The following is a 23,224-nucleotide window of genomic DNA, read 5'->3' as shown; positions in this document are numbered from 1 at the left end:
TGAAAGAAAAGCGTATTGAATAAGTATGGAGTCAATGGGGGAACTGATCTGGGGCTCCAAAGTGGGAGGAGCATTCACAAAGAAAAAAGGTGATGCAACAACACATCCGACATCCCCTGCTATGCCTGATAAAACAGGGAAGATCTTGAAACTGACAAGTCTTGAAAAAGACAAACGGTACGCTCCTGGTCAATAGCAAAACGAGTGTAAGAAGTGACCGAAAAAATATTTTTGATTTCCTCTCCATAGTATGCATATCGGACAGGGCTGCCAACAAGCATCCCAGGTATATGATATTGCACACTAATCTGAGATCTCTGACACTTCTTACACATCCGAATCCCAAAACAAGATCACTCACAGATGGAGAAAACTCGATGAAAGAAAAGCGTATTGAATAAGTATGGAGTCAATGGGGGAACTGATCTAGGGCTCCAAAGTGGGAGGAGCATTCACAAAGAAAAAAGGTGATGCAACAACACATCCGACATCCCCTGCTATGCCTGATAAAACAGGGAAGATCTTGAAACTGACAAGTCTTGAAAAAGACAAACGGTACGCGCTCCTGGTCAATAGCAAAACGAGTGTAAGAAGTGACCGAAAAAATATTTTTGATTTCCTCTCCATAGTATGCATATCGGACAGGGCTGCCAACAAGCATCCCAGGTATATGATATTGCACACTAATCTGAGATCTCTGACACTTCTTACACATCCGAATCCCAAAACAAGATCACTCACAGATGGAGAAAACTCGATGAAAGAAAAGCGTATTGAATAAGTATGGAGTCAATGGGGGAACTGATCTAGGGCTCCAAAGTGGGAGGAGCATTCACAAAGAAAAAAGGTGATGCAACAACACATCCGACATCCCCTGCTATGCCTGATAAAACAGGGAAGATCTTGAAACTGACAAGTCTTGAAAAAGACAAACGGTACGCTCCTGGTCAATAGCAAAACGAGTGTAAGAAGTGACCGAAAAAATATTTTTGATTTCCTCTCCATAGTATGCATATCGGACAGGGCTGCCAACAAGCATCCCAGGTATATGATATTGCACACTAATCTGAGATCTCTGACACTTCTTACACATCCGAATCCCAAAACAAGATCACTCACAGATGGAGAAAACTCGATGAAAGAAAAGCGTATTGAATAAGTATGGAGTCAATGGGGGAACTGATCTAGGGCTCCAAAGTGGGAGGAGCATTCACAAAGAAAAAAGGTGATGCAACAACACATCCGACATCCCCTGCTATGCCTGATAAAACAGGGAAGATCTTGAAACTGACAAGTCTTGAAAAAGACAAACGGTACGCTCCTGGTCAATAGCAAAACGAGTGTAAGAAGTGACCGAAAAAATATTTTTGATTTCCTCTCCATAGTATGCATATCGGACAGGGCTGCCAACAAGCATCCCAGGTATATGATATTGCACACTAATCTGAGATCTCTGACACTTCTTACACATCCGAATCCCAAAACAAGATCACTCACAGATGGAGAAAACTCGATGAAAGAAAAGCGTATTGAATAAGTATGGAGTCAATGGGGGAACTGATCTGGGGCTCCAAAGTGGGAGGAGCATTCACAAAGAAAAAAGGTGATGCAACAACACATCCGACATCCCCTGCTATGCCTGATAAAACAGGGAAGATCTTGAAACTGACAAGTCTTGAAAAGACAAACGGTACGCTCCTGGTCAATAGCAAACGAGTGTAAGAAGTGACCGAAAAATATTTCTGATTTCCTCTCCATAGTATGCATATCGGACAGGGCTGCCAACAAGCATCCCAGGTATATGATATTGCACACTAATCTGAGATCTCTGACACTTCTTACACATCCGAATCCCAAAACAAGATCACTCACAGATGGAGAAAACTCGATGAAAGAAAAGCGTATTGAATAAGTATGGAGTCAATGGGGGAACTGATCTGGGGCTCCAAAGTGGGAGGAGCATTCACAAAGAAAAAAGGTGATGCAACAACACATCCGACATCCCCTGCTATGCCTGATAAAACAGGGAAGATCTCGAAACTGACAAGTCTTGAAAAGACAAACGGTACGCGCTCCTGGTCAATAGCAAAACGAGTGTAAGAAGTGACCGAAAAAATATTTTTGATTTCCTCTCCATAGTATGCATATCCGACAGGGCTGCCAACAAGCATCCCAGGTATATGATATTGCACACTAATCTGAGATCTCTGACACTTCTTACACATCCGAATCCCAAAACAAGATCACTCACAGATGGAGAAAACTCGATGAAAGAAAAGCGTATTGAATAAGTATGGAGTCAATGGGGGAACTGATCTGGGGCTCCAAAGTGGGAGGAGCATTCACAAAGAAAAAAGGTGATGCAACAACACATCCGACATCCCCTGCTATGCCTGATAAAACAGGGAAGATCTTGAAACTGACAAGTCTTGAAAAAGACAAACGGTACGCTCCTGGTCAATAGCAAAACGAGTGTAAGAAGTGACCGAAAAAATATTTTTGATTTCCTCTCCATAGTATGCATATCGGACAGGGCTGCCAACAAGCATCCCAGGTATATGATATTGCACACTAATCTGAGATCTCTGACACTTCTTACACATCCGAATCCCAAAACAAGATCACTCACAGATGGAGAAAACTCGATGAAAGAAAAGCGTATTGAATAAGTATGGAGTCAATGGGGGAACTGATCTAGGGCTCCAAAGTGGGAGGAGCATTCACAAAGAAAAAAGGTGATGCAACAACACATCCGACATCCCCTGCTATGCCTGATAAAACAGGGAAGATCTTGAAACTGACAAGTCTTGAAAAAGACAAACGGTACGCTCCTGGTCAATAGCAAAACGAGTGTAAGAAGTGACCGAAAAAATATTTTTGATTTCCTCTCCATAGTATGCATATCGGACAGGGCTGCCAACAAGCATCCCAGGTATATGATATTGCACACTAATCTGAGATCTCTGACACTTCTTACACATCCGAATCTCTAATATCTTTGACAGATACTCTGCTAAAGTATGAATCTGATGACTGTCAAATTAAAAGTTACTGCAAAAGTTACTGGAGAAAAAAATACTAAATTATGTGGGCCGAGTGGGCCTGTTCTAATGAGGCCAAATGCACAGAAAATGGGCCATATGATGGGGATCTCAGCTGCATCATTTAATCAGGATAACTGAAGCGTATCCAAGATATGATTTAAATGTTTGACCTCAAAAATCTGATTCCAAATGTTTATATCTACCATAGTCAGAGTAACTATATTTTACAGAGATGTGACAAATTCTGATCAAAGGGCATTATCTATCATCAGACGAACATCATTAACTACCTGCCATCCTTTGTGGCCACCAATCACCTCAGCTTGCATAGTAGAGCCCTTCCAAAGCTGAAACATTTATGATTCAATGATTAGAGCATAAGAAACTAGAAGGAATTTTGCATGAAATTCCATGCCTACCTGAATAGTGGGCATCCTCTTCACGTGTTTCGAGTTTACATCACAAAACAAGTAAAAAGTCAATTAATGATCAGTTCATCTCATCGATTGATGAAATATGCAAGAGTTTGCATGATAGGGACTATATAATGCCATGCAAAATATCTGGAGAGGATGTCACGACTAAAACCTCAGATGAGATGTGTCCACCAGATATCACTACTGATCTCATACATTAGGCAGGGTAGTCAAATTAAAGAAAAATAAAAAAAGAGAATAAAACCAAGAGATCGTTGAAGTAATAGGAGAAAATGAAACATCAGAATCATTCTTCAAAAGGTCTTTTGGCAAGGGGACCCAAAAGGAACCCCAACAAAGCCATGAAAAAATTATCTTAAATTTGGAGGGATTTATGTGCGGTGCAACTTTCAGTCTCTAACTATACAGGGAGACTCAACTTTCTCAAATAAACTATCGCCCTAAATTGGTAGGATAATTTACTCAAGAATCATGGTTCAAAGACACCATAAGATAAGTGAAAAAGACTTACAGTGATGCCAGCACGTTTGACAAACTTATGAGGCACCGAGTTTACATCAACAGAATAGAACCGAATACTGCATTGGAAGAAAAATAAATCTAAGATAATAATGTCTATAATCAAAAGCTTTTGAAAACAAAATTTATCAACAAATCAAATATAAAGCAGTGGATATTCAATTCAGTGGCATAAACCGGTAAAACATATTATGTTGAGAAATGCATAAGTTCATGGATGCATATTTTGTTAAGAAATGCATAACCTACAATATGTTCATGGATTCACATATGAATGGGGCATTGAAGGGACTACTATTTTCCTCCTGGTGAGAACCAAATGTGGCATAGAGCTGAGCTTCTTGCAGGCATCCGATTTGTATTCGCCAAATTACGAGTGAAGTTTAAGCATCCACCAAATGGAACATGTCCAAATATTGTATTATGACAAACAAATAAACAAGTGTTGATCAAATTTTTTCTTATCATCTTTGGTATTGGCAGTTCTAAGTCTTCTAAAATTACTCGAAACATGTAAGAAGGGAAAGATAATGGGTGAAAATCCATTAAGAATTGATGTTGTGACATATAAATCCCCAAAAGAGGAAATCCCCTTCATTGTTCGATTGAAAAAACAAGAAATAAACATAGTGGGAACAAAAATGGTTGGCATAATAGATCAATGACCATGGAAAGCAAAATCTGGAAACTAAGAGACCACAGTCTGGGTAATGATGCAGGTTGCAGACATCTAGAATTCGTATAGGTATGATGTATGTGCAAAGTTTGTTCAAGGAAACCCTGTAGGCTACAACAGGAAAGAATCGATAAAAAACATGCAGTAATTTTTCTATGCTCAAAGGAGACTTTGGCGAGAAGGGTATTGGATATCAGGTCTATTTTCAGTCACTTAGAAAGTACGACCCAATGATAGGCTATAAGTACATTTAGTTGGTCCATAGTGCAAAATGGTTCACCACAAGGAAGCTATGACCAGCAGTATCCTAACACAAATCAGAAAATGGAATAAATGAAATTAAATAACAAGAATGTCTTACTTGGCAAGAAAGTTGTATTAAAAATATTATTGTTCATTTAAAATAATTTTGTGAACCAAATCTTTAATCCAAATTTGAAGTAACAATGAGATGGACTTGTTTCCCAAAATTCCATGGCCTTAAGAACCAGATATATAAAAAAATAGTGATAAAATCAAGGACGTGAAGTGCAAGAAGAAAAAGAATGTACAACGTTGGAAATTAAGCCCCATGTAGTATCATAAACATTTTTTGCCTCTGTTGCCGTTGTAGTTCTCAAATTTTACTGTAATACAAGGTTATTGTTTATCAAGAAATAAAACACAACAAAAAAATTCTTACCTAGGATGATAGACTGCAGCCAACTTTTCCAATTTGGGTTTCAGGTATATGCATTTTCTACACCATTGTGCTATCCTACAGGTCAACAGGACAATGAATAAGAAAAAAACGAAAACAGAAAGTCCTGTGGAAGCATGAAATCTTCAAAAACACAAATCTTGCTTACACCAGTATTTAGCCAGTGGATCCTTTTAGGACCAAAGTCAGGTAAGTCACGAAATTCAGCATTTACAAATGAACTATTAGCGTATGGAAAAGAAACATGGATTCATAATGCATGAGGATACATTCATGGACTATTAGTGTTAAATTAGAGGATTAAGGCACCAAAAAATTCTCGCGATGGGTTTTCTTAAATCACAAGACCGTACTGGAACCCAGAAGTCCACGATGTGGAACTCTGTAATGGACCAGAACATACTCTGTAGGGGGCCAGGGCACATCGGTAAAATTGCTCTGCATCACATGAAGTTTTTGCTGTCGTGGGCTCAATGACGATGCACTGAGATGTCACTGATGCCATTTTTTCTGACCCTTCTCATGACAGTGGCAATATGCAATCACAAATGAAAGGAGAAACTCAAGAAAGAGAAAGTATTAACCATTGGAGTCTTCCATCTTTTAATTATGTTTATTTATTGAAGCATACAGTTCATTTGAAGTTAGGCCCACTGCCCATCTTTTTTCTCTCAGGTTTTATTTAAAATTTCCAAAATTAGCGAACTTGGACCCTGATATGATTCCTGACTGTTATTATGCTAAATGCCGGGCCGGTACTGTGTGAATGCCCTTCTATCATGCCAAGGAGCCCATGACAGCAACAGTAAATTAGTATAAATACGGGGAAGAAAGACTTCACAGACATGAAAAATCACAAGTGAGCATAATCTTCTCTTTTATCATTCATCATTTCCGTTTCCCTTGCCTCCCACCTTCCGTTCTTAATCGCTTCTTCTCACTCGCCTTCTTATGTCTTCAATTGGCTAGTATACGACATGCTTCAGGGACATCAACCACGATTCCCCCCCTCTCTCTCTCCTCTATCACCCTTTCTATCTCACTAGTTGGATTGGCATTGAACCCATCTTCATCGAAATATCATGATTCATTGAAAAACTCCGATTACATTAGTCATAATTCCGATTCCAAGAACGTAAAATACCCTTTCCTGAAATGGGTTGGTCTTCTAGACTTGTACCGCGTATTTTAACCATTTTATCCGAGTAAGTGCAATTATGTTCCGTTTTTCAAACCTCAAATCTCTGGGCGGTGGCAAGGGAAAACACCTGCTCCTCGGTGTTTGACAGAATGCAATCACGGGAGAGAGGAACCAAGCTTTTTTGTGATCACAAATTATCATGTATATTTTTTCTGACGGAATTTATCAGTATATTTATACGGCAATAAATCCTGATAATCAGAGTTCATAGTTTCATTCAACGAATACATTGAAAAAAAAGAATTTCTTCAGGAAAAAATCTAGTTCTTCCTTTTTGCGCTTTCATTGTTTTTTCTTTGTGAAGAAACTAAGATCTTCGAAGGTAAATCACCCGTAACAAATTCGACCAACATGAATAAGAGTTAACTAACCAGACGACAACAAATGGCACCCCCTTGGCTTCTGCCTCGGCGCTGACATTGTCAAATTGCTCCTCCCCGGAGAGAATTTCCAGCTGAACAGAGACGGGTCCATCTGCCTCGGCAAAAACCGGCATCTCATCGCCTTCTTGCGGCTTTCCTTCCTCTTCCACGCTCCAACTGGACGAAGTGGCGGCAACGTAGACGGTGTTTAAGCTCGAACCAGATCGGAGGAACGGAATCGACGAAGAAGAAGAAAAAGTTCTTCCCTTTGGCCATCGCCCTTGCCATTGTCGACGCAGGGGCGACGCCGAAGGTCGGCCCACGAGAGGGAGGACTTGCGCCATGGCGCGATCAATCAAGAATCGAAGATCTCACCGAATTGGCCAGTTTGGTCTTTCGAGGAATCGACCGCCACTTTCCACCCTGTCCAATCTACTTGGCCCAACATCACCTACAAATGTATTTAAATACTCCCCACACCAGCTCATAAATGAAGAACAAAGAATTCAAGATGGAATGACAAAATGAGAGAAGAACAAGAGAATTAAGCTTGGATCTTATTGATCTAGATGATGTAATTAAATCTTTAAAATAATCTTGCATTTATAGAATCTAAGTTTCTGGTTATGTTCAGTTAGTTTTTGTGTATACAGTTATCCATTAGACATAGTTGAGATTTATCACATTAGGTTAATTATTTTATTGGTGTTTCTCATTGATATCTATGTGTTACTATTACAAGATGATGGGTAAGGGGAATTATCTTATCTGTCTTTAGTTAAGTGTCTTGTGATTGGCGGATTGATGTTACCTGATATTGTTTGGTACTTGATGTTGGCAAGTAGAACTCCTTTATATCTTCATTAAGATTGGGAGGGATAAAGTTAAGCTTGTACCAAAGATTGATGAAGCAAAAATTGAGCAGTGTTTTGTAAGGACCTCAGAAACTCATTCAAATGACTGAAACATGGTCATTGGTTTCTTCTCAAACATGTTCACACATAAAAATGAAATTAAATCTCCTTGTATTTGGGTCTGGAATGTAAAACCATATTATTTGGCTGAATAATTTTCCCATGTATTACCCCACCAGCTGATTGAGGAGGATTGGAATGGTATTTGGATATCCTGAGGAAGTGATCTGGTCAGCACCTTGTAGGCCCCAACAAGAATTCGGTAGAGAGAATGACCCATTGCAATACTGAGAGTGGTACATAAAGATGAAGATGATGAAACATGTCATGGAGTAGAAACCATTTTAAAATAAATCATGTTTTATTGTTAAATAACTGATGGGATACATTTGGATTATGATTAGACGTATCCATTTTTTTGTCGCATAATCCCAATATAAATTGAATTGGTTGTCCAAATTCATTTGACCGTAGTATCATTGACATACATAAGTCTTGAAATATAAGGGTACATATGTTTCAGAACCACAAAATCCTAGATATTTAAGATGAGAGGTTAGCTTCAGAGACCAAGCTCTAGGAGCTTGTTTCAACGTATAGGTAGATTTATGGATTTCACAATCATACTTGGAAATCGACGATGAAAGAACCCATTATGTTGTACCATGAATATAGTTTCAGTTAAAATGCCATGTAATAAGGAATTTGATACAGCTATCTGATTAATTGACCAATTTATACTGATAGCTAATGCTTGGAGAATTTTTTATTGCAGTCTGTTTTAGTACTAGACTGTTGTGCATGGAAATCAAATCAATCCTGTTGTTTTAACTCCAGCGACTAATACAACCAATGGATATTACGTAGCTATCAAGCCAATCACACTCCCATGCTATGTTTGAGTTCATTGAAATAAATAAATAAATATGTGCTCATTATTATTCTCGTGTGAGGTTTATAATGAAGTCTTTGAATACACCTAATGACCTTGTTAATTATGATGAGATCATATTATGGTGATAACTAGTCTTCCAGCATGCATTCAAAACATCCCAATTAGACGGATACTTGCGACAAACATCAAACTAGAGTGGTCAAGATTGGAGGTGCATTTATGGTCCTAGTGTGCGATAATAACTGAGATACATTTATCAATGTTTTCCCTTTACTCTGCACTTGTATAATAGATTGAATGGGATATGCAAGAGGATCAGGATGCTAAAACTCAAATATTGATCTAAAAACATATACTTTATGTCGATATCAACAAAGATTGTGTTAAAAGTTCATTCGGTACCTGGAATCCAGTATTTATACCTGATATCTGATATCAATATTGATAGATAACAAGAAATGTTTATATGGTATCAATTATCAGCCAGCATTTATATATCAATTGGTTTTCATATCTTGAAACTTTTAGCTCTCTCAGTTTTGGATATGTTGTATAATTTTTTTAGATCAATTCAACATAGAAAATATTTTAAGAGATAGGAATCGATGATTCAACAACTTATCGAATCAGCTAATTGACACTCGACCAGCCCTGGTTGGAATCAGCAGTAATTTAAGACGATGATAAAAATGTTAAATTGATGTGAGGGGACAAGGTGACTCATGGGTGTGCAGTGTGAGGCGATGATGTGGCTCATGGGGAAAATGACCAATGATGGGAAGTATGGGGTGATGGCACTCATGAGGTGAGCAGCCAACAAGAGAGGTATAAAAATATTCAATCTCCTGTTCATTCCCTCTAACTGTATTGCTAAACTTGTATTTCCTTGCCATCCAATATCATCTAAAGCAGCACTCAAGATGAGAACGATAAGCAACACTCATGGGGGGTACTCCTAAATGAATTTTATGTGAATCAAAAGATTGCCTCTCTATTTAAAGTCTCTAGATTAAATTCATAGAAGTCCATAACAATTTTTATTACGCCCATGAACTTAGAGTATACCCACCAACATCCATAGGTCTTATGTGTGGGACCTTCTAGGATCATGCATCAGTTTAGTTAATAACTTTAATGACCCAATAATATTGACTAACCAGACTTATTAATTAACTATACTGACTTATAGATTAATTAAGGATAATTTTGACACAACTGATAGGCTAAGTTCCCATCCCAGGGGGTGTCTAGCTACACCTATTGCTTTAAAAGATGTAAAGGAGATTATCAAATCTCTTATATAACATTTATCGTCACCTATTACCTAGTATTTATAATCCCTCATCCATTTGATAATCCAAATATTATTTAAGGTATGGTCCATCCCATTTAATACTTATGCATTTGAGAAATCATCAAAGAATCAATTTTATGGTATTCCACAATGTTGGCCAAGGACTTATTCTCATCATCTTCCTTATATCAATGATGGATGATCTCACCTTGATCACATAATCACCTTTGTGACCATGTTTCCACATTTGAGCTAAGATGTTTGGAATCTCGTGACTAAGAAACCATAGACCATAATTAAAACACAAGTGTCTATATGTCTAATCAATATCACTCGTTATCCTCATCACCGTGCCAATATTCCAGATTTTATAAACATATATATTATTGTGCATACCTATCCCTAATTATCACCCTTATCATCCATTTATATTTCTGATATTTATCCCTATTTTTTCTATTATCACTATGTCCCTTTTTCACACATATATTCAATTATTATTTATCAGCTTCTCATCTCACCATATTTCTGTCTATTGATTGTATTATGACATTAATTCCCTAATATATACTCCTTGTAGATGTAATCAGTTATCATAAGAATACAATCATATTTCTTTAGAGCCAAATTTTCATAAGATTTATCGATTAATTGCATTACCAAATACAAATCTAAGAGCCCAAATTTGATTTCATTCTCCCTCAGTTTTGTACTATCTATATATCCCTTTGTGTTCAGATATATTTATTATTACTATTCATGTTCTCATTTAAACCATCACATATATCTAATTCTTATCTTGTAAAATATCCCTTCTCATTTCCCACTCACCGATCAAATTTTCATTTACTTTCTAAACACCGTTATTTCTAGAGACAGCCTTTGACCATCTCATATTTTTATGATTCAAGGTTTTCTAAATTTTTTTGATTAAATTAATTATCAATAACATTTACACCAAATTTGTGTTTATCAATGCTTAACGTATAGGTGGATCAATACAGTCCTTAATATATTGCTTTTACGTGTCTTAGTCTTAATGAAAGCTGTTAGAATTCTGCGATGTCAATTGGAAAATCATAAAAAATTATTTAATGATATTTGACAACCTTGGCTAATGATATCGTTGAATATTCCCAGTAGAGTCTATCTCCTCCCATACATAGAGGGAAGACAATCCTATTTTGACCATACAATCACCTTGATAGATTAATTGGGTATACCTAGATAGAACTATTTGGGATCCTATGGTTGAGACTAATAGGCCACAGTCAAAACATAACTATCTTCCCCCAAGATGTCAGTACTATGTTAGGTCTAAGGAAGACTTACACTTTTATGACATGTTTGAGATGGTTGATAGGTGGGTAAAATACTACCCAAGGATGCATACAGATCAATTTAATCAACATTTTCCCCAAAGAGCACCCAACCTCGATGTCTCCGCAAAATTGGTTAAGGGATCAATCACCTTCATTGCATGAACCATAGAAGATAATGATATTCTATCTAGATATTTTTATGTCCCTTTAAAATATCTTAAAGATAATAATGTTTGGGATATGCATTAATAAATGAGAAATCACCATATTATAATCTCATTATTACCTGGTCATTATCACACACATCCGTGGACTTTATTATTAACATCACACATGAAAAATAATTACTATGACTTGTGTTAATAACTTTGAATGCAATGTCAAGCAAGCTTGGAAGCCATATAATTCTATCAGTGATAAATGAGAGGGGTGGGACATCAACATTTTGGTGTTGAACTTCTAGTTTGCTAGATAAAGCCTCTTAAAGTTGACTTCATCCTGGACATTATATCTAGTTTTAAAGACCTAATAAATGTTTTCAAAAACATATACCTCCACTTTATTGGAAATAAACACCTCAGAATATTTTTTGTGCTTTAGCTCAAATTAATGGTAGATCCTCTCTCATCATGTTCCATATTACATTGTTCAATTTATATAATCATTACTTGCTTCTCATGCCTAGATTTTCTCTGTCCACTCATCTAAGCTCTAGAATCTTATGTGCTCCCTTTTTCCTCTCCTACTCTACGTAGTAGAACGCATGCCATCCAGTTCTCATTCATTGTATACATAACCTACATTAACCCTACTTATCTTTAGTAAGCTCCAAAGCTTGAATACAGTGAAGATGATGGCCAAGAACTACCTTTATCACATTTACTGCTGGCCAGTTCTACGTCTAAACATCTATTTTTAAAAGTTAAACTAAGCTACTTCAGGAAAAAAAATCTTACAACGCCAACTAAGACATTTTTGGATCTCAGCCATAAATTTTAAAGCTTGCAAGAGCCTAGCCAATGTCAATAGATAATTCAATTCATGAATTAAAAAAAATGTTAAGAAACCGGTAGTGCTTTTGTAAGTGTCAAGACTGCTGACGGCATGATCAAGCCACTTCCAAATCTATGCTCAACATCAACTCATTACCTTCCTCACCAGGATATTAGCATTTTAATTCAACATAGTAATTCATCTTTGCACCGGATGGTTATAGAGAACATATAATATTTATTCTTTAGGGGGATACTAGGAGTCACATTTGTCTAGGGGTCTGTAGCTCGCCTATTTACATTTGGCCAAAAGCAGTATTCTTTTCCTTCTTTCTCTGTCTCTGATCCATCAATATCTTTTTGTGTTCCTCTGACTCTCTAGTTCTCCTTTTTTTCTTTGCATCTCTTTCCCACAAAGTCTCCCCTCTCCAAATTCTTCTTTAGAATTTACACTCTATCTCTCCCACTCACTTTTCCTCATCCACCTCATTCTCATCAGAACAGTAACCAGTTCTAAGTTGCCCCATTATTTCTAAAGAAAGGCCTTCGTGTTGACCAAACGAGCCAGTTTCTAAGAAAATACTAATTAGTTCCTCAGTGAGAGCCAAACAGAGATCAAATTAGAAGTATATGATGCGAACGGGTCAATGCCATTACTCTACCCAAGGAAGTTCATGATTACCAGGTGGAGGACCAGGTTGCAGAGAACAAAGTCAGCAAAAGCTCGCTCGGGCGCAAGATCCTGGCAATCCATTTCCCACATTATTAACACAAGCATTAACCTTTAGGATTCAGATGGTCAAAGATGAGCTCATTACCTTGAATTCTTTGTTCTCCTTGTTGACTTGGATCCGAAGGCAGACTGCATGATCAACCCCACCACAACCATTATTGAATGTGGGCCATTGGATCATCATATTTTGGTGAGATAGATATAGATGGGGATGGAAATACCTGCCAACACTGCCGTGCCAACACATGACAGCACTCCTGAGAGGAAGGAGTTAAACGGGAATGTTCCGACAATGCCCATGTAGATTACCTGGGCTCAAAAGGTAAACGGATAAAAATCACTCAACGTCTGTAAGAGAATAGGAACTTGAAGATATTACTGCAAATGAAAGTAGATCAAACATCAGAAGAAAAATGATGCACAAACCTGAACTGCCGCAGTGAGGATAGCAAAGATCACATAAAGATCAATAATCTGAAGGACAAAAAGCAAATTATCAGTTCCTGAGTTGCACTAGCCCAATGAAGAAAGATTTAGCGCGCTTTTATTTAAAAGCACCTTGAGATTAGTTGGTGTGGCTCCATAAGCCGAGTAAAGCGAATGGATAAGCGCCCTGGCATCACTTCCAGATGTTTTCGCCATTCTCTACTGAGAAAAACCAATATTAAAAACTATAATTTCTGCACTAGACACGTGTTCCAAACTTTTAATCATCTTAATTCAGGACATGAGGATCTTAACTAAAATTTAAAATTAACTATTTCTAGTGATAAATAAGACATCGAATCACATTATCACACATTTAAGATAATACTGATTCCCCTAACAAACAATAGGACACGAGCTTATATTGGAAACAAAAGCTGAGAACATTTCACACTGCAAGCCTTGAATGATACACGGGAAAGAAACTTTGATTTTTAAAGAAATCCTTCCCCTACAATGGAATTAGGAGGAGATATATTTCACCTGCCTCTTCCTGGCAAGAAGGAACACATACAGGCCAGAGACACCCACAAATAAATAAATAAAATTGAATATCTTGACATTAAAAAGCAGGAATGCTGAGAGGCCCGGGGTAGGAATGAATAAAAGAAAAAGGGTCTGCGGTTGCCATGGTGAGAAATACATAATAGACATGATTTCGTTCTAGAAAAAAATGGATTAGCGGTCTCCAATATATCAAAGAAATGATCACATCACACGGCAATGCCTCATGTAATTGAGAAATATCATATGTCCAGCAATATTTTAAATGATCTCTATTTTGGATGGGGAGACTGAGCCTAAACACGGCAGTAGCTTCTTGAAAAGTACCAAACTGAGGAATTTGCACGACCTAAATGAGGAAGGGATTAACCACCAACCCCCCCCCCCCAACTTCAAAATCACAGAAAGTTAGTGACACAGATGAACTCACCTAAATCAAAGTAAAGACGCGTAGAACAGTATTCTATCTCAAGTCCTGACTGAATATTCTTTGAGCAAGATTGGTTTCAGAATTACAGTACTATAAATGTTATCGCCCGCATGGAAAAACAAGATTGCCAAGACTCATCGTATGAACGAATTCCGCACTCAATTAATCACCATTAAATCCGGCGAATAGGTATAAACAACCTTTTGTTTCTGATGCGAGTCAGAACGAGCAAAGCGGGAAAATCGATAGATCGGAAAGGAGCACAACAAAGCAAAACCAGAAAAAGTCAAGCCAGTATACCAACTTCAAAGAAAGAGAGGCAAACCTAAGGTTGCAAGCGTTAAATATCTGATAAGATTAGGGCAAAATTTATTTCAAATGAGAAAGCGAGAGGAAGTTACACCTAGCGGGATGGAGGGTCGAAGCAGAATTGCAGATCCGTATGAAACAACCAATTACACAGATTCACCTTAAAAAAAAAGTACAGATCGGAGATTGGCGGATGAAAAACAGAGAAAATTAGAAAAAAAAGTAGAAATTGAACAACGCGGAGGTTAGAAAGGACCTTCGAACGAGGAGGACGAAGCAAGAACTTGAGACGTAACAAGCCCTGACGATTTGCACAGAGAATGAGACGTAGGACAGTGTGGACACTGAAGAAGCGCTAGCCCATAGGCTCGGTGGACGAATGACGGATGACGTTTTGGACGGACGGGACGGGACTGAACGGACATCCGTTCAGTCACCCGTTTATGGCATTTTTTATTTTGTCCAGACCGTCATCCGGTCCTGAGTTGTCATCAGTCCTGTTCCGTCATTTGTCCGTGATGAAAAGAGCCCATGATGGATGGTAATATAGACTACATAGATGGAGAAAGAGAGGGAATGAGTGAGAAAGTACAAGAGAGAGAGAGAGAGCAAGTGAGAGTGAGAGACGGGGAGAGAGATAGATAGCGAGATCAATTATTACATTTCTTAAGTGTTTATTCACACTTCCATCATCTAACTCATCATCAGGTATCCTCTGTTGTCTCTGATGGATGACTGATGTTGGAAACCATGCCATTCAGCCATCCATCCAAGGGTCCAGACGATAAACGATAACATTCTGGATGACAGTCTGTCATCCGTCCAACAGGCCCAATTGCCCCAAGAGAGCATGACAATTTGGGTTGCACTTCTCTCTCAATTGTCTTTCTTATCTCCCTCACATCTCTCTCTCTTCCCTATCTTCTCTCTCTGTCTCCTCTATTGTCTTCCTCCCCCTTTTCTCTTTATCTCCCTTTTCTTTTTCTCTTTCTCCTCTATCTTCCCTTTATCCCCCTTTCTCTTTTTCTCTCTCTCATCCTCTATTTTCTCTTTCCTCTCCCCCTTCTCTCTTTTTCTATCCTCTATTTTCTCTTCCTCTCCCCCTTCTCTCTTTTTCCCTCCTCTATTTTCTCTTTCCTCTCCCCCTTCTCTCTTTTTCTATCCTCTATTTTCTCTTTCCTCTCCCCCTTCTCTCTTTTTCTCTCTTCTATTTTCTCTTCCTCTCCCCCTTCTCTCTTTTTCTCTCCTCTATTTTCTCTTCCCTCCCCCTTCTCTCTTTTTCTCTCCTCATCTCTATTCTCTTTCCTCTCTCCTAATCTCATTTTCTCTCCTCCTCTTTTCTCTTTCCTCTCCCCCTAATCTCTTTTCCTCTCCTCTCTTTTCTCTTTCCTCTCCCCTAACATATTTTATCTTTCTCTCCCCATTTCTCTTTCTCTCTCCTCTCCCCTTTTATTTTTCTCTCTCCTATCCCCTTTTATCTTTCTCTCTTCTCTCCACTTTTATTTTTCTCTCTCCTATCCCCTTTTATCTTTCTCTCTTCTCTCCACTTTTTCTCTTTCTCTCTCCACCCTCTGCTCTCTCTCATCCCTCTCTTTGTCTCTTCTCCCTCTATTTTCTCTCCCTCCTCTCTCCTCTCTCCTATCTCTCTCATCTCTCCCCTCTCTCTCTAATCTTCCCTTTCTATCTCCTTTGTCTCTTCTCTCTCTCTCTTCTCTTCTCCCTATCACACTTTCTTTTATGTCTCTCCTCTATTTCTTTTCTATCTCTCTCCTCTATCTCTTCTCTCTTTACTCTCTCTCTCTTTATATTATCTCTCATTTGTCTCTTCCTATTGTCTCCCCTCTTTTTTCTCTATCTATTGGATTAAAGACATAGACAATAAAGTTCTCCATGGACTGTGTGTTTATGTTTTGATACATTTGTGTTGCATATGCTTCTTGGGACAATCATTGCATTTCATGTTGCTAATATAAGTAAGGAATGATATTTTGATGCCACTGCACTCTTGTAACATATATATATATATAACGAATGTGCTATAGTACTATTTATAGTGATGAGCTGGATTCAAAAAGTGTTATTTTCTGATACCTAGAGAAAACCTAAAAGGGCATGGTCGACGTCTTGCCTATGAATGGCCTACATCACAAAGCTGACAAGATGACACTCCACGTGCGCGATGATGACACCTGGTCCATGCACTGCCAACTTCGAGGGTACAAGCATTGGATGCTGGCACCTAAGGACTCACCAACCTGGAGAGATACATATATTGTATCACTTTGCTTTGTGTCATGAGTGTGGATGAGTGGGATTCATGTGTAATTTATGCTCATCCCACTCCCCAAAACTTTTGCAAACTCTAAACCTCACATGTATGAAAACCCCTTGAGTGGCATCAAGGATATGACCGGATCAGTCTACGAGCACGACCCTTGGGTCAGTCGTAACTGGCACCGTGTTTTTTGCCAATAAAAAAATATCCTAGTTACTTAGTAATAATTATGTAACAAGTCAATATCTTCCATGCCAATCTAATGAATCAAGTTAAAAGACATGGAATAAAAATGTTTTTATACAAGCTAGGTCTACTCCCAACCCTATCTTTGGACTGATCTTTTCCCATATCCTCAATCTCACTATATCATCCTATCAATTGTCTAGGAAAAAGACACAATTTGATTCACTCCCAGATCAACATATATTTTTCACCCATTTTTAATTTATAAAACATTCTAATAATTCACTAATCTTGTAGTAAAGCATCTGATCATGGGCTATGTCGATTAACTAGTAAATTCAAGTTAGGTCAATCTAAAATTCAGGTCTATACTCTAAGCCTTGAAACATTCAATGTATCTTCAAAAGTAAAAAAAATTCATAAAAAGAAGATTATAATTACTAACTACATCAATTTAGTCCAAGTCAATAGGTTTCCCCTTTATTTGAACAATTAAGATAGTATGGACACATTTCCATGGTTAACCATGATTCCATTTGAGTAAAATTCAGTGAGCAAGGTTTTAACTATATATATAGGAATTTAGGCTTTTTAACAATCGTAAAAACCATAGCATATGTATCTAGATCAAATGTGCTAGCCTTTATTAGACAAATAACATCCTTACTCTGTTAATACAAGAAAATTATTTCTAAAAATGGGGATGTTCATTTGTTGCTTCTTATTCATTAATTTTTTATGGCATATCAAGTTTAATGTTTGATACTCACATTAAATATTATTTAAATAAAATTTTAAAGCAACCTAAAATAGAAATGCATATCCCAATTAATAACCAAGTATTTTTAATACTGAATGAATTTTGTACATTTCTGATGTCCCTGATGAACCCATAATGATGCATAGAGACATACATATCTTAAGGCCATTTTGGCATCATTTTGTTGATACTACATCAATTTTGATATAAATTCTCATTTCATGAATTTCCCATTTGGTTAAGAAGACATTTTTTTATTTCTTTTTTTATTATAATTTACATAACCATTAATTCTCATTCAAAATGTGTTTTAACCTTATTATTTTAATGGGTTTAATTCTCTTCTCTAGTTGGATATTTTATGTTTTGAAGAGATGAAAAAATAAATAAAGGAAAAAAACATTATAGCCAGAGGCTGAGCTAGGAACAATAGAGTTCAAACCAGTGGGAGGGCGGCAAGTGCATAGCGCTCAAGCCTGCTCGTAGCTGGCAAGTGCTGACATGCAAGCTACAGGGCCTGCTAGCAGTGAAAGCATAACGAGAAATACAGCCCACATAAAGCCCACCAAGGCCCACATACTCAGGCCCAGGACCAACACAGTTAAGCCCACGCATGCTTGTGAAGGGGAAAAACTTCGGCAATTAATAACATTTGCATGATATTTATGTATGAATAATTTTTTTAATTATTTTCATATGGGATTATCTTTTATCTATCTTCCAAGTCACAGGCGGGACGGGCCGATGAGGATAATAGATGAATCCTGGCCCAACAAGCCATGCTTTTTAAAGACAAGAAGAAAAGATGACTGAGCTTTGAGGCAGTCTGGCCCGAAGTTGTGTCATAACAAGCCAAATTGTAAGTGGCTTTTGATGTTGACCATCCAACATTCGTAAGTAATATATGATGATCAGTGTTTTATCTAATTTTTTTTTACACACTTATGATTCATTGGCCATTGCTGATGAAGATGGTTGGGCAGCCTGACAAAGCAACCAAAAGGTCAACCGCGAACGAGATGGTAGATAAGGAAGCTGGCGTACACAAAGAGATAACAAATGGTATGCAGCTGTGTCACATCAATTGGCCCATTCTCATAGAGACTGGATGGCCGGATGGTAAACCCATCTTTCTCCACCCTCCCGCTGCCATTCTTGTAAGTCGATCGGTGATAAGCCAAAAATAGGGGTAAATTTTATGCAATTTTTAACCCTTGTCGTTGTCAATTTTAGCTTATACAATAAAATTTATAAAAACTCTACTTATGATGTGTAGTGATAAGTACGAGTGTCGTCCAAGGGAAGCTAGTAAGGAATCCAATTGATATTCTTCTTGAATAATTTGAACCTAATTGGGGTTAATTTAATCTTCAACAGAGATTAAATCACCCTAATTAGATGAGACATTTGGAGGGGGGGGGGGGGGGGAGAAGAGATGAGAGGAGTAGATGAAATAAGGGGCTCTAAGTTGAATTAATTGATCCAATTGAAAGGATCAAAGAATTCAATTAGAGAGATTAGGATGAAAATTTAGACGTGTTTTGGTTGGTTCTTTAGGTTTGACAATTCAGTAATAACTACTCTATTGGATAATGAAATGAAAATTTAATATCCTAAAATGTTAACCTTTTTTATAAGATTTTTTTTATAGTTTTCTTTTATATGCACTTGGAATAGCTAGGAAATCTCTCAATTTCTCCTCTAAATCCTAGTCAGGGCTTGTACATTCCGCTCAAGCCAAGCGATTTAGAAGTTCAGACAAGGATCAAGAACAAAGATTAAGAAATCCAACTAACAACATCCAAAATACACCAAAATTTTAAATACAAAGAAGGAAAAAGTACCAAATATGTTGATCCAAGCTGGAGCTCCTATCCGTCTTGTAGTTGTGATAGAGAACTATCAAGAATGAGCTCCCCCTCTCAAAATTTAGCTTTTATACTTAGGTTACATGGTAAAAACCACCATTTTACCCCCGTTTAGTAATTAATTTTTATCTATCAATGTAGGCTGTATCTAAATGATCCAACTTTACAGATAGAAAGAGGGAATCAAAATGAGGAAATCCATAAAAAATCATCTCATTCGGACTTCAGGATCAAAAGTTATTGATAAATAAATTTTAAACCAATTTAAGCCATTGGATTTAAATTCATTTATTTATTCATTTCTTTTTTTAACACGCCATGACGTGTCGCTCTCTCATTGGCTGGCGCATTTTGAATTCTCCTTTTTGCAGAAAAGTTCTTTAAAAAGGCTGGAACTGCTGCTGGACGCCGCCCAAAAGTAATTGTGTATATGCCCCTTGCGCACTCTCTCTCCCCCGGTTTCTCCTAAAAACATTTTAAAATATATTAAATAATAGCAGTAAACCCCTAGAATATTTTAAATAATATCTTTACGCCTGCAACCACGACCGAGAGCTGTTTTGAGGATATCATTGCTACAAAAGTTTACATAAAGGCCCCCCAAAGTTCAAAAATAATCTTAATACTCCTTTTTTCCTCATAAATATACTTTTTGTTCTTAGAAAAAATGTATTTCTTCTTCAAATAAATCTCAAAAAAATCCTAAAAAATTGTAAAAAATCCTAAAAAATTCACTGATTCATCCCCGTACTGATAAATCTCGAAATTAAATATTAAACTTGTCATTTTCATTCAAAAATAATTATTTCAAGCTCAAATAAATCCCTTAAAATTCACAGAATTAACAGAAAGTTAGGGAAAAATCCGAAATCACTTGAAAACAGTATTTTCATGTAAATAGATGATAACAACCCCATTTTAAGCTCTTTAAATGCATAAAACTGTGCTAATAGCATGAAATAAAGACCGAATTTAGGGTGTTATCAGTCGGTGAGCGGAGGCCATAGACCTGTCCAACGACCATGGGAGTGCCATTGGATCTGGAACCACTGGAATTTTTAACCCCATTCTCCCATTTATCATCATAGGAAGAACACAATGGATACCCTTTCAGTGACTTATTAGCGCATCCCAGGTCATGACAACTTTAGAGAAGTTTCGGAGCTGTAGCAGAGTTCTAGAGAGAGTTTAGGAAGACAAAGATATGTGCCAGCACGGAGGAGCATAGGAGGGGAAATCACACCAAGTTTAGGGGGTGGTGATCAATGCCCCCCGCCCCCTATTCTTCAAATCAGGGCGGATATGCTATTTTCCTTAATCTGGATGAAAAATAGGTTAGAAACATCTTAGATTACATAAATTTTGATTTGATTTGAAGTTGGAGTTGGATTTCATGATAATTAGTAGAGGGACTTCTTTAATGCAGTCTGTGGGACACATAAAAGGCATTTTCCTGATTTTTCCTATTTTCACCCAGATTTTTATCTTATAATTATTTTTTAAAAAATAATTATTAACTATAGCAATCATATACACTGAATCTATAAGTCCATCAATTCCCTATTGACCATATAATAACACAAATATTCACCTCCTCATTATTATCATTCCTCCTCACTGTCTTTTATCTTCTCCCTCTCTACCTAATTAATTAAACTATTCTAAAAATCAAAAGCTATTCTCCCCCTATATCCTTATTTTTATCCCATTTCCCAATCTCTTCTTCATCGTATATCTCACTAAAATAAAATTTCATATTCAATTATCCCTCATTACAATATATATATATATATATATACTATCTTACACATAACCCACATCTTAATTATAATCCAAAAATAATTCTTCTACTTCATATTTTACTATCCTTATTTAAAATAATATTATGAACAAGTCTTATTATATCATTTACTAACTATCTCTAGTACCTATAAAAATACAAATCCTAAAATAGTATAAGAAATGTGTTTTCTTAAAAATTGCTTACCTCTACCTTTCCGTATTTCTTCTTAGTTCTTACTATTGCTTTCCACTAATTACTTATCCTCTTGATCTTCACTAGATTCTCCTTACATTACATTGTCCCTTCTCTTACCCAACTATATAACTACTTTATTTTATTATCTTTATTATCATCCTATTTTCTCTAACCCTAAATCAATCATTAGATTTACCTCTAAAGGCCAATCCCTACGATGGAGATCGCCCGCCCGAGATCGCTGCCGTGTCGTCGAAGCCTTCGTCATCGTCTTCATCAACTCCAGCTGGCTCGCGTCCCTCCGACCGGCACGCCAAGGCACAAACGAAGACACAGGGTTCCAGCAACCCTTGGTGAAAAGCTCGTCCATATCTTTCCCGTGTTTTGACTTTGTCTTTCTTTCAATGTTTTCATCTTTGTCATCATCTTATCGTTTCGTCTCCACCATCATCTTCATCGTTTTCATCTTCGTTTTCATCGTTCTCCACGCTCGATCAGACGTTGATCGCAGTGGTGGGTGAGGCCCATCATTCAACGGGTAGATCGGGATTCAGATCGAATTGGCTGATCTGCACAGTGCCCCGCGGTTGGCGCTGCTATCTCGGTCGAGAGTCTCTGATGGCGTCACATTTCCCCCCGACGCCGTATCGTGAAGCGGTCACACCTCGGTCAAGAATCTCTTTGCCTTGTTGAGCGCGTGGCACAAGATCGTGCCCAAACCACGTGCACGATCAGGCTGCTCTACGTAAATGCCATCGGTCGCTACGTGGTCGATGGCTGACCTCCACCGCATAGTGTGCTAGCTATGGCATGCGTGATCTAGCCGACCGGGGAGTCCACCGTGCTGTACGCGCACAATCCGCTCCATCAGGATCGCGCCCAGGACTCAAATGTACGCCATAGCCAGCTCATCGCTGCTCTTCATGGTTCTCTCTTCTCCGATCTTCCTACGACGCTTCCACGCCGCATCTCTGCCGCCGGTTGAGCTACATCGACCCCTTGATAACATGCAATTTTATCATGCAAAATCATGGAATTTATAAGAAATTTTCACCTAAAACATTAACATTGCATGTTATCATTATGAAAATATAAGCAATTTCCAAAAAAAATTGATTTTTTACAATTTTATGAATTTTTAGTTAATTATGCACAATTTTCTGATTTTATTTTTATGGAAAAATGATTTTTAAAGTCAAAATATATTTTTAAATGAATTTATTTCAGTTGAAAATATATTCTTATAATGTTTCTGATTTTTCCACATTTTTTTAGATTTATCTGGGATGATTTAGAGCCAAAAATGAAATTTATTTCATAAAAAAATCATTCTCGGAAT

At 37.4% G+C, this 23,224-nt stretch overlaps 2 protein-coding genes across 5 annotated transcripts; both read right to left on the bottom strand.

Annotated features, from left to right (window-relative positions):
- Nucleotides 1-3,164: 3,164 nt before the first annotated feature.
- Nucleotides 3,165-7,377, bottom strand: LOC144700069 (thioredoxin-like 3-2, chloroplastic). Its single transcript, XM_078571455.1, has 5 exons — nt 6,949-7,377; nt 5,359-5,433; nt 3,993-4,059; nt 3,464-3,481; nt 3,165-3,391 (listed from the first exon to the last, which is right to left on the bottom strand). Exons 1-5 carry the CDS (start codon nt 7,281-7,283, stop codon nt 3,293-3,295), a joined length of 594 nt encoding a protein of 197 aa, XP_078427581.1. The 5' UTR covers nt 7,284-7,377; the 3' UTR covers nt 3,165-3,292.
- A 5,530-nt stretch (nt 7,378-12,907) lies between these two features.
- LOC144700068 (dolichyl-diphosphooligosaccharide--protein glycosyltransferase subunit DAD1) lies at nt 12,908-15,169 on the bottom strand. Of its 4 annotated transcripts, none has more exons than XM_078571453.1 (7): nt 15,075-15,164; nt 14,913-14,978; nt 13,648-13,737; nt 13,516-13,563; nt 13,311-13,398; nt 13,175-13,218; nt 12,908-13,098 (listed from the first exon to the last, which is right to left on the bottom strand). In XM_078571453.1, exons 3-7 carry the CDS (start codon nt 13,729-13,731, stop codon nt 13,015-13,017), a joined length of 348 nt encoding a protein of 115 aa, XP_078427579.1. In that variant the 5' UTR covers nt 13,732-13,737; nt 14,913-14,978; nt 15,075-15,164; the 3' UTR covers nt 12,908-13,014. The 4 variants fall into 4 exon arrangements, with proteins under 4 accessions (XP_078427579.1, XP_078427580.1, XP_078427577.1 ...); XM_078571454.1 differs by having other exon boundaries at nt 13,648-13,734; nt 15,075-15,163; XM_078571451.1 differs by lacking the exon at nt 14,913-14,978 and having other exon boundaries at nt 15,075-15,169.
- Between the last annotated feature and the right edge of the window lie 8,055 nt (nt 15,170-23,224).

The sequence above is a fragment of the Wolffia australiana genome, chromosome 2 (assembly GCF_029677425.1).
Source record: "Wolffia australiana isolate 7733 chromosome 2, ASM2967742v1".
In the NCBI taxonomy this organism is placed as follows: domain Eukaryota; kingdom Viridiplantae; phylum Streptophyta; class Magnoliopsida; order Alismatales; family Araceae; genus Wolffia; species Wolffia australiana.
Note: the sequence above shows the minus strand (reverse complement) of the source record. Positions and strands in the feature narration are given on the sequence as shown.